At 44.7% G+C, this 12,193-nt stretch overlaps 2 protein-coding genes across 3 annotated transcripts in view; both read left to right on the forward strand.

The window, feature by feature from the left end:
- The window catches only part of LRRC2 (leucine rich repeat containing 2), a 38,402-nt gene that overhangs the window by 8,202 nt on the left and 18,007 nt on the right, over positions 1-12,193 (forward strand). For both annotated transcript variants that reach the window (XM_055344770.1, XM_055344769.1), the window contains one exon: positions 4,187-4,330. In XM_055344770.1, the coding sequence (XP_055200745.1) occupies positions 4,206-4,330 (125 nt within the window). In that variant the 5' untranslated portion in view covers positions 4,187-4,205. The remainder of the gene's footprint in view (positions 1-4,186; positions 4,331-12,193) is intronic.
- On the forward strand, positions 8,612-9,172 carry LOC129522474 (60S ribosomal protein L21-like). The gene has a single exon (XM_055344774.1). It carries the CDS (start codon positions 8,638-8,640, stop codon positions 9,118-9,120), a length of 483 nt encoding a protein of 160 aa, XP_055200749.1. The 5' UTR covers positions 8,612-8,637; the 3' UTR covers positions 9,121-9,172.

A 12,193-nucleotide genomic window follows, 5' to 3' on the forward strand; every position in this document is an offset into this window, starting at 1 on the left:
CACCCTGACTGCCCTGGCTAGCAAGAACCTTTCTGCAGTTCTCTCTGTCTAGATAGCAGACATCTTGGAGCCCATGGGCTCTGGATCCCCTACTGCATGTCCACACCACTGGTGGCTGGTTAGGTGGTCTTCCACCCCAGCCAGACCAGCTTGCCCAAACCAGAGGACTTCCCTGCTATCTGCTGGGCAGAAGCACAACTTCTGAAACAAGGTCTGAAGTCCTTCCAAGTGTTTCCTTTCTGGGGTACTTTCCCTCTACTGTTGGGCATGAATGGAAAGATGGAAGATATCAGCAAAGAAATAGAAAGTATAAAGAACCAAATGGAAATTTTAGAAGTAAAATAGACAATTATTGAAATAAAACACTCCCTGGATAGACTCATAAACATAATAGGGTTAATATAGGGGAGAGATGGGACTTTTAAAAAAATATATTTTAAAAAATTTATTCATGAGACACAGAGAGAGAGGCAGAGATATAGGCAGAGGGAGAAGTAGGTTCCCTGCAGGGAGCCCAATGCAGGACTTGATCCCAAGACCCTGGGATCATGACCTGAGCCAAAGGCAGATGCTCAACCACTGAGTCATCCAGGTGGGACATCTGAAGATGGTTTGCTGGATATTATCAATCTGAAAACAGGAAAAGAGACTTCTAAAAAAACCGAACAGCCTCAAGAATCTATGAAACGTTATTGAAAGGGCTAATATTTGTCTTGTCCAATTCCCAGAAGGAGGGGAGGAAGAGGGCAGTGCAGAAGAAATAGCTAGAGAAAGAATGGCTGAAAATCCCCAAATTTGGCAAAAGATAAAACCTTCTGACCAGAGGAGCCGGGAAAATCCCACAGAGGATAAATCCCAAGAAATCCGTGCCCAGATTCATCATAATTAAACTGAGGAAAACCAAAGACGAGGTAAAAGTCTCGAAAAGTCGTGAGTGAACCATGACGTGTCACCTCGACAAGACTTATGGTTGCAACAACTGCACACTTCTTATGGGAAACCATGCAGGCCAGAAGAAAGCAGGCATGGTGTTGAGTGAAAAGTGCTGAGTGAAAAGAATTATCTCGGGATTCTCTATCCAGCGAAAGTACTCTTTGGGAGTGAAGGTGAAAAGAAGATATTCAGATGAAGGAGAACAGAGCATCTGGCAGTAGATGTCCTCTGTTCCAGGGGACGGTTAAGGGAAGTTGTTTAGGCAGAAGAGAAGTTCTACCAGAGGTAGCCACCAGGAATGAGGGAGGAGCCACAGATGTGGTACATATCAGGGCAGACGTGACAGGCTAGTGCCCTCCTCGTGAGTTCTTTAAAATAAATTTCATGATTGGAAGCCAAAAATAGAACAGTGACAGATTCAGTGCATGGGAGAGTACGGCAGCACCAAGATGAGAGCCCAGTGGGTGACCTCGGTGGTAGTAAGATTTCGATGCCTCTCTTCAAGTGGTAAAATAGTGTCTCTGATGGACTGTGAGAAGTGAAGCTGGGAGCTTATCCTCCCTAGGGCCACCATGAAGAAGAAAAGATTACACAGAGAAACATAGTCCAAAACACAATAGAGAAAATAAATGGGATACTAAAAGAAATGTTCGGATAAACACAAAGGAAGGCTGGAAAGTGTAAAGAGGGGGAAAAAAAAGGAAGGGTCAAGCAGAAAATGGGTAATAAATGAATTCAGACCTAAAGGCAAAGAATCAATAATTATACTAAATGTAAGTTACTCAAACACAACAATTAAAAGACACTGTTGGAATGTGGGAAATAGATAATCCAACAAGATTCTGTCTTCAGGGGAGCCTGGCTTGATCAGTCAGTGGAGCATGTGACTATTGATCTCAGGGTTGTAAGTTCAAGCCCCGTACTGGGTGTGGAGTCTACTAAAAAAAATGGGGGGTCTGTCTACAAAATCTCACATCAAATATAGCCATATACTTAGAATAAATGTAAAAAAGGGTGGAATCGAGAAAATTTTTCAAATCCTATATCTGATGAAAGACCTGTGTTTAGAATATATAAAGACTGTTACAAGTCAACGATAAAAAGACAAATGGCCCAGTTTAAAATTTGGCAAAGGATCTGAATAGACATTTCTACCAAGAAGGCATTAAAATGGTCAATAAGCGCATAAAAATATGTTCAATCAACATCATTAGCTGCCAGGGAAATGCAAATGAAAACCACTAGAGACCACTGCTCAACTAGCCGGAAGGCCATGATGGAAGAACGAGTGTGGAGAGGATGTAGACACACAGAGACCCTCATGCATGGCTGCTGGGGCAGTAAAATGATGCAGCTGCTTTGGGGGAACAGTCCAGCAGTTCCTGAAAAGGTTAGACACAGAGTTATCATAGGATCCTCCAGTGTATTTACTCTAGAGAATGGAAAACACAGGTCCACAGAAAAGGTGCACCACTTGCACCTTTGTTAGAAATCTCCTTTAGGTAAAAGAATTTTAAGAGAGACAAAAGACAGTCTCACATGTCAGAAGTTAAAGGAAAGACAGAAGTAAATTGGGGCCAGCATTTTCAGCTCTTTAGATGAAAATTATGGCTCTCCAGCATTCCCCTGCACAAACATAAGCTGGCTCTTCCACTCAGACTGGCAAGCCATTCATGGAGAGTGCACAGCTGAGTCAGAAGATTAAATATTTGGTTTTGTATCCCCACTGACTGCCATTTAGAAACGTCTGGAACCAGAGAAGAGAATATTCAACAACCCTACTATTTGCCAACTGACATGCTGTGTGTGTATGTGTGTGCGTGCGTGTGCACATGAATCAGGAAATGGATGGAGCCAGATTTCAATGCTGTTAAGTAGGGGAAATTTAAAATGATAACTAGGAAGTTATTTTTAGATAAAGGAGATCAGTGTAGGTTAGTGGAATGGACATTAAAATGTACTTTTAAGTCCTGATATTTTTTTTTTGCAGTGAGCAAATGAATCACTTAGAGCAAATAGTAAAACCAAATTGGAACATAAAAACAAGAGAGAGAGAGAGAGCGAGCTCATTGAGCAGTCTGAGAGTGGAATAATCAGGATGCGAACCTTTTACTCAGTTTTCATATATTCTTTCCACAAATATTTATGGAGGACCCACTGTGTGCCAGGAACTGTGCTGAGTCTCACTCCCGTGAAGGGCCAAGATGTACCTGACTTTGACTTTCCTTGCACTTGGAAGTCCACATAAGCAGAGATCAGCAGCTTGTGAGGTTTCATGTTGGAGGGGAACCTCACAGGACCCATCCCCATGCTGTGTTGTATGGTCAGTCCCCAGTGGGAAATGCTCATGGCGAGGTGCAAGGATTGGTTTTGTCACGTAATGGTGGCTGGTGTGTAGCCTGAGGTCACCAGGAGAATGTGTATGTGTGTGTGTGTGTGTATGTTCTGGTTGACTCACAATCTTACCCTTGAGTATGTTACAGCCTATTGGGAAGATTAGATGCCAGAGAATTCAATAGAATGTGGAACCATGAGGCTTGGGGAGGGCCCAGGGGGCTTTGGGAACCCACAATGTGGCAGAGAGGCAACGACACAAGTGTGACTTTCTAGAGGAGATGCCACACGGTGGGTGTTGGACTTGACTTACCCAGAGTACTATCAGGCTTTAAGAATGTTAGCAAACTGGCATCCTGGAAGTAACAGGGCATTCTATCATTACTTAAGACAATAGGTTCATTCATATTTTCTTTCTTTTTTTTTTTTAAGATTTTATTTATTTATTCATGAGAGACACAGAGTGAGGCAGAGACATGGACAGAGGGAGAAGGAGGCTCCCTGAAGGGAGCCTGAGGTGGGACTTGACCCCAGGACCCCAGGATCACAACCTGAACCCAAGGCAGATGCTCAACCACTGAGTCACCCGCGTGCCCCCATTCATGTGTCATCTTAAAATTTATGCTAAAACCAGGGTGCCTGGGTGGGTCAGTTGGTAGGATGTCTGACTCTTGGTTTTAGCTCAGGTCATGGTCCCAGGTCGTGATCTCAGAGTTGTGGGATCTAGTCCCGTGTGGGGCTCCACGATCAGTGGGGAGCTTGTCCCTCTCCCTCCCCCTCTGCTCTCCACCCCACCGCTGCTGGCTCACTCTTCTTCTCTAAAATAAATAAATAAAACCTTATAAATAATAAAGTTCATGCTGAAAATGATTTTCTTCTGTTTGTGTGTAAAGCTGACATATATACGTTTCTTGAATAGGTAATTTCATGCTCCCAAAATGGGACACAAAGTGGTCGTGTTTGACATTTCTGTCGTCAGAGCCTTGTGGGAAACGCGTGTCAAGAAGCACAAAGCTTGGCAGAAGAAGGAGAAAGAAAGGCTCGAGAAAAGCGCATTGGAAAAGTATGTGTTTTCTGTACTTGCCTGTGGCTTCTTTAGCGAATCAGGACCAGGCAGGCTGCAGTCATGTTGTGAGGGGGATGCCTTTCTTCTGGGATTTCTTGGTGACACTTGCTCACTGGACTGCAGAGCCATCACACTGTTGCCCAGAGCAAATGTTTGATTCCTATAACAATAACCCCCGGGTTGTATGGGCCCACATACATTCCAGGCACGGTATTAGGCACAGGAGAGACAGTGATGGCACAGTAACCCTCTACAGTACACTTTGTGGGGGGCTGCTCAGCGGGCCTCCCTAGGCTGTCTGATGGTCTCCACACCTGGGCAGGTCATGTGACGACTGCCCCGGGGCAGCTGAAGGCCACTTTGTGTCATGCATTTCCACCCTCACCTATTGGGCTGAATGCTGGCTAAGACTCACTGTACTGATACCATATTGACTTGGATTGAGATGATGTATGTTGACTACTCTTGTGTAAACTCACGAGATATGAGTAAAAGAGAGCTATATGTGTATGACATGAAGTTGAGTGCTTGGGAAAAACTACCTTTAGGATAACCATGAGCCACCCAATTGACTCAGCACCGCACAAGTCCGAAAAAGTATGACAAGCTGGAGAGGTTGTGCTTTCCGGCGGCTTTGTGTGTCTGTACTTTTTATTCTCTATGAAGGAACCAAAGCTGGAGCTCTTGGGTGATGTGCAAAGAATGTAGTTTATAAAAGAAAGGCAGAATGGGATTGTGATTGGCAGACCCATTCTTGGAGGAGGTCCGTGACCCTATCCCAAGTTTGCAAATGTTGATATTTTTCTATGCTTTAAGTTAAAAACAAAATGTGTAAGGTATGAGTGTCTTTCTATTCTTGGTTCTCTATTTTAATGAACTATTTGGATCCAACCAATACCTATTCTGATCATGCTTGAAAATTAGGCTGTTACTGTAAAAGCGTCACAGCTGTTCCAGGTGGTTATCATTATCCCCAAATTGAACACAAGGAAGTTGGGATCTAAGTGACTTGCCCGAGTTGACACAGCTGGTAAGTGGAGAATTTGGCCAAGCTCCCCCCCCCCCCCCCCCGCACAATGCTGTAATCACAGATGGTTGGGACGTTCTTTTCACTTGCACTAATCTGAGGTCATCCAACATGATGTGAATCTTGAATTTAAGAATTGGAACCGGGCAGCCCCGGTGGCGCAGCGGTTTAGCGCCACCTGCAGCCCAGGGCGTGATCCTGGAGACCCTGGATCAAGTCCCACGTCAGGCTCTCTGCATGGAGCCTGCTTCTCCCTCTGCCTGTGTCTCTGTCTCTCATTCTCTCTCTGTGTTTCTATGAATAAATAAATAAAATCTTTAAAAAAAATAAGAATTGGAACCTTGGACTGGGCAACATCTGCCGTGATGGGTCTGAATGATCTATGGTAGCACAAATTACACAAGGTCCCTGGGCTCTGTGAGCTCAAAGTGGCTCTCAGCTCTGCTCCAACTTTCTCCCCACTCCTAGCATCTGGGGTTACTCTAGGGTGAGACAACTTGCTGAATGGGGACCCGAACCCTGAGGGTTTTTAGGAAAGTGTCTGTAGCTGATGTGACCCCCAGAGGGTTCCTGGAGGAGGTGGCATCTGCAGAGACCCGGAGTCCACAAACTGTTCTCTCAGCTGCTGTGGAGTGGGTTTTGTGGCTTGGGCTGTATATCTTTCATCGTGGTGCTAAATGGCTTCGTGGACAGCTTCACATGTCTTCTGTATACTGGGTCAGACCTGAATTGGGCTTCATGACATTGGGCTTGCGCCATGTCGTATCTTGCCCTAAGACAGACAACTTCTTAGGGATTTGTTAGGCTTTTCTAGCTCAAGATAAGAAAAACAGCCATCAAATTGGCAGGGCAGGTGAGGAGAAAGTCGGGATGGTGGAGGCAAGAATGTGGGTATTCAAGGAGCAAGCTGATTAGCTTCCCAGGACCTGCAAAAAATGAATGTAGTAAATTTACCTTTTTTGCAGGTGTTTCTGAGTTTCCATACTATGATTTACCCTGTGATTACTAATACTATTTGAAGTTTAACCTTAAGTTTCCTGTGGGGAAATTAGTATATTGAAAAACTAATGAATGCCTTATCAGAAAAAGCAATTATCTAGTTAATTCAATTTTACAAAAATAGGCAGAACCCTCTATCTTGCTCTGTGACCTCATTTCATGGTACTCATTTTGTAAGACTGCAGTTGTTCCATGACGCATGCATCAAAACTGAAACGTTGTAAGCAGATGGGCACATGGGTGGCTCAGTCCGTTGAGTTAGCCTTTGGCTCAGGTCATGATCCCCGGGTCCTGGTCCTGGGATCCAGCCCGCATCAGAGTCCCTGCTCAGTAGGGGGAGTCTGCTTCTCCCTCTGCCTTTGCATGTCCCCCCTTTGTCCTGCTCTCGTTCGATCTCTCTCTCAAATAAATATATAAAATCTTTAAAAAAATTGTAAGCAGAGATGCAATACAGAATAGCACTCTGTCTGAATGAAACTCAGTCACTGAGTGGGAGAAATAGAACGGCCGCTGTAATGCTCTGAGTGAGGAATTTCTCATCCAGTGAGGCTCTTTGCCATGCAGGCCAGGACTGTGGGTTCCTTTCTTAAGGAAAGAGTATTTTATTTGCACATTTACTGTTTTAATTAGAGGAATGCTAATGGCATCGTTTTACATGTGTGTCTTGTATTTAAAGTTCTACTAAAATTGATTCAAGGGGAAGATTATTCAGTTATATGGGTGATAAAGTATAAAGACAAAGACAGTTTATCTGACTTGATATTTTCTTCCCTTTCTTTTTTGAAGTACAGCTGACATACTATGTTATATTAGTTCCAGGTGTACAACATAGGGATTTGACAACTCTATACGTTATGCTAGACAGTTTACTTATTTTAATTATGCTCAGGACGAGAAAGGAATTTAAAAAAGAGTGTATAGTCTCATCTTGGCTTTCACCAAAAAACCATTTATATTCTCATGAGGTTTTGGAGGGAATGGAACATAAAACATTTAAAAAGAAATCCAAAATCGCTTCTTGGCCTTTTGGCTAAGATCAAGTGTAAAAGAAATCCTGAAACGATTTGGTATATTATAATTTTTAATGAGATATATTTAATATCCTTTTTTTCCTCCATTTTATGTTGGGTGTACCAAGATATCTGAGCCATTTCTATTAGCTTGTAATTTGTGATGTAGGAAGGATATATTCTGTAGGGCTTAATGAGCATCGTTTCATTACATCGGCATGATATCCCTTCAGATTCGGTCTAAGAAATGAGGGTAGGAGAGATGCTAACCTGAAAAGTAGTTGGTGAACACAAGACCTGGCAGTGACTATGCTGTTGGTTGTTGACATTTTGAGGGGAATTTCTGCTGCTCATTCAATCTGCATGTCTTATACCCAGGGTCTACCCCACATCCCTGCTATAATCAGATCTAGATCTGTAGGCAGTAATGTACATTTCTATATTTATTTATTTTAAAAGATTTATTTATTTATTTATTTAAGAGAACAGAGGGAAGGGCAGAGGGAGAGGAAAGAGAGGGAGAATCTTAAGCAGGTTCCACGCCAAGTGCAGAGCCCAATGCAGGGCTTGACCTCAGGACCCTGAGATCATGACCTGAACTGAAATCAAGAGTTGGATGTTTAACTACCTGAGCCACCAGGTGCCCCTAATTATTTACATTTATTTTTATCACATGGTATTAAAGTATTTAAATTATACAGAAGAGCTAATAATGAAAAGTAACAATCCCAAGCCAATCCTGCCATTTTCTCCCAGTATTAAATTCATCTCTCTCCATGTGCTGGTATTTTTAATTTTCTCACTTTTATTACATTACATGTAGACTTCATATGCAGATCCTGAAGCCCTACCTACTTGCTTAGTGCTTACACCAGCTCAGCTCACTGTGAGCAGGACCTGGATAGGGTGGTAGCTGGACTAGCCAGGGCCAGCAGCAAAATACTTTTCTCAAATGCTCCTCTTTCTCCTAGCTTAATAGCAAGCTTGAAACTCCAATGATACCCAAAGTTTTGGAAGAACAAAAAGTGTGCATACAGACCTGGGGAGCCAGCCCTGCAGAAATTCAGGAATGAATGTTCCAGGCAGACACAAGAGCAATGCAAATACTGAGGCAGGGGTTGGCCTGGGTGTTCAAGGGAGAGCAAGGAGGCCAGTCAGTGGATCAGAAAAAGCAAGTGACAGTGCACTAGTGGATGTGGCCAGCCAGGCAGGAGAAAGCACAGACCTCCCTTTCGGCCGGGACCGCCATCTTCCAGTAATTCGCCAAAATGACCAACACAAAGGGAAAGAGGAGAGGTACCCGCTACATGTTCTCTAGGCCTTTTAGAAAACATGGAGTTGTTCCTTTGGCCACATACATGCGAATCTATAAGAAAGGTGATATTGTGGAGATCAAGGGAATGGGCACTGTTCAAAAAGGAATGCCCCACAAATGTTACCATGGCAAAACTGGAAGGGTCTACAATGTTACTCAGCATACTGTTGGCATTGTTGTAAACAAACAAGTTAAGGGCAAGATTCTTGCCAAGAGAATTAATGTCCGCATTGAGCATATTAAACACTCAAAGAGCCGAGATAGCTTCCTGAAGCGTGTGAAGGAAAATGATCAGAAAAAGAAGGAAGCCAAAGAGAAAGGTACTTGGGTCCAACTGAAGCGCCAGCCTGCCCCACCCAGAGAAGCACACTTTGTGAGAACCAATGGAAAGGAGCCTGAACTGCTGGAACCCATTCCCTATGAATTCATGGCATGATAACTGTAAAGAAAATAAAAGACCTCAGGATTGTAAAAAAAAAAAAAAAAAAAAAAAAAGAAAGCACAGACCTGTAGGGCCTTATAGCCACAGTGGGACATTGCTTTACTGTATGAAATGAGGAGCCAAGAACAGGGTGTGACTGCCATTGTGACTGGCCTACTCTAACTATTGGGTGAGTTTAGACCATCAGGAGGCAAGAGTGGTGCAAGCAGAGGATGGTGAGTTGGACAAGAATGGAAGCAGGGAAGATACTGAAGAGTGGCCAGATTCTCGCAGAACTGACCATATCTCCTGATGGATTTGATATGAGATAGGAAAAAAGCTTAGAGCCAACAATGAGCCTGAGTTTTTAGCCAGAGCATCTGGAAGCCTTTTACGGAGATGGGGAAGAAGCAAGTTTTGGGGTGAAGATCAGGAGTTTGGGCTGCAGTAAGTTAATTTTTTAAAAAAGATTTTATTTATTTATTCATGAGAGACACAGAGGGAGACAGAGACATAGGCAGAGGGAGAAGCAGGCTCCCTGCAGGGAGCCCAATGTGGGACTCGATTCCAGGACCCTGGAATCACAACCTAAGCCAAAGGCAGACACTCAACCACTGACTGACTTAGGTGCCCCTGAACATGTTAATTTAGGAACACCTTTTAGACATTTAGGTGGAGATAGGGGGGAGGTGAGGAAGCTGGATTCAGTGAGGCAGTCCTGGCTAGAGAACTATAATTGGGCATCACCAGCATAGAGATGTATTTAAAGCCACGGCACTGGGAGATATCAGAAGAGTGAGTGTAGATAGAGACGGGCAGAGACCCAAGGGCTGGGAGTTGGGCCCTTGGAGATTGGAGGTTGGGAAGTTGAGTGGGAGACAGACCAGCAACTAGAGTGGTAGGAGTGGAATGGGCAGAGAGAGGGAGCCAAATAGCAATCAGGCTTCACAGGGAAGGAAGGGCTTTGCCAAATGCTGCAGATGGGTCAGAGAAGGTGAGGACTGGATTTGACCACCGGATCTGGCAAAGCAGAGGTCATGATGGCCTTGAGACCAGTTTCCAAAGAAGGGGAATGCTGAGTGAAGGGGGGGGTTGTCAACAGAGAACAAGGGGGTGGGAACAGAGAATTGTAGATGTGAGCCAGCACAGCTCTTTCAGGGGTTGGCTTAAAGTGAAGCAGAGAAGTGGGTTTGATGGAGAGGTTGCAGGGGGTGGGGGTGGAGTAGGAGGGGGTCGAGGTGGAGGCGGTGGGTGGGTGGCAGAGTTGCTCTTTAATTTGGGAAAAATAATCCTGCACATGTGCTGATGGGAGTGATCCACCGGAGGGACATCCTCCAGGGAGAAGGAGAGAACCGGGCAGGAAATCCTTGAGTGGGTGAGAGGCTGGGTTTAACGTTAGAGGGGGTGAGGCCTGGCCACTGGGAGGATCTGGGACAGTTCTTCCAGACCAGCCAAAATGTAGGCAGAGTCAACAGGAACACATGTGAGCAGGTGGCGTGGATGGGGCGCTAGGAGTTCCAGGGGTTCTGTTCTCTTTCATTTCTTCCCTCCATGAGCTAGGAGCTCTGAGATGGAGGCAGATGGGGTAGCCAGTGATGGAGGTATGACTGAAAGGGAGAAAATGTGCAAGAGTCACCTAGGGCCTGGGGCAAAGGGATGAGCTTGGGAGTGTGGTAGGGCTGCTGGGCAGCAGCGAGGGGCCCCTGAGGTCAGGGGTCACCACTCAAAGCCAGGTCAGTTTGCAAGGTGGTGAGTTTTCCTCCACGCTCAGGTCCTGGGTGGGTGCAGGTGCAGCAGAGCTGGGGAGAAGTGGATGCCAGCTAAGTTGAGGTCTGTCCAGGTGTACATGAAAGAGCAAGAGAGGGGGGTCAGGGGGCTGAGAAGGAATGCAGGATGTGATTAAGATGAGGATTATGAGGGTAGCCCAGGTGGCTCAGCGGTTTGGCGTCTGCCTTTGGCCCAGGGTCTGATCCTGGAGACCCGGGATCGAGTTCCGCGTCGGACTCCCTGCATGGAGCCTGTCTCTGCCTCTCTCTTTCTCTCTCTCTCTCAAAAAAAAATGAGGATTATGAAATGCATTTTATAAAAGCTTTACTGAGGAACGTAACTGATACCCAAGAAAATACACATATTTAAAGTATACAATTTGAAAAGTCTGATATACGTATACATCCATAAAATCATCTCCACAATCAAGATAGGATTATATTTGTCCCATTACAAGCCTCTTCCTCACTCTTGGTGGTTCTCTTCTCTCATCTCCTGTCCCTGGTGCCCAGGCAATCACTCCTTCCTGTCGCTGTAGATTATTTTGCATTTATTAGAGATTTATTAGAGTTTGTAAATCATTTTATATGAATGGAATCTTTTCTTTTTGTTATTCTGGATTCTTTCATTCAGCCTAATGGCACTGAGATCCATTCATATGTGTATCAAGAGTTCACTGCGTTGTAGTATTCCATGGTGTGGATAAGCCACAGTGTGTCCATCCATTCACATGCCAAGATGCATTTGGGTTGTTTTCAGTTTTGGGCTATAAAGCTTATATGAACATATCCCCACTTTTTGGGATATATGCTTGCCTCTCTCTTATAGAAATACCTAGGAGTAGAATGTCTGGATCATACGGTACACATGTGATCTTTCTGAAATCCATTGGCATCTAGAGGATTGGTGACTGGCAGGGTCAGGCTGTGTCCCCAGCCACCCACCCCCGCATTCCTGAGCAATTACTGACATTGACCACACACTAGTCCTGCCACCAAGCTTTGCTAACACTCCTAACTTTTGACTGGTGGGAAGACAATCTATAAGCACCTACTAGAATGTTCCAACACGTGTGATTCCTTTAACAGAGTGGTCCTGTCTCTGAATCAGGGGTGTCTTGCTGATGTCAGGTCTTCTGCACACTGTCTGGGCAGCTTTGCCTCTCTGGTTTCCCTGCTTACTCATTCTTTAGGATTTGCACATCAGATTTACTTAGGAGCAGGCAATTATGATCTTATCAAGTGGAGAACTAATGCGGAGTGCCCAGGGGTGACACGAAAACCAGGCAGGACTGGAAGCAGTTGAAGCTATATAAAGGAGA

The sequence above is a fragment of the Nyctereutes procyonoides genome, unplaced genomic scaffold, assembly GCF_905146905.1.
Source record: "Nyctereutes procyonoides isolate TBG_1078 unplaced genomic scaffold, NYPRO_anot_genome, whole genome shotgun sequence".
Taxonomy (NCBI): Eukaryota; Metazoa; Chordata; class Mammalia; order Carnivora; family Canidae; genus Nyctereutes; species Nyctereutes procyonoides.

Excerpts from the sequence above, each read along its gene's own strand:
- LOC129522474 (XM_055344774.1), top strand. The coding sequence starts at position 8,638 with ATGACCAACACAAAGGGAAAGAGGAGAGGTACCCGCTACATGTTCTCT.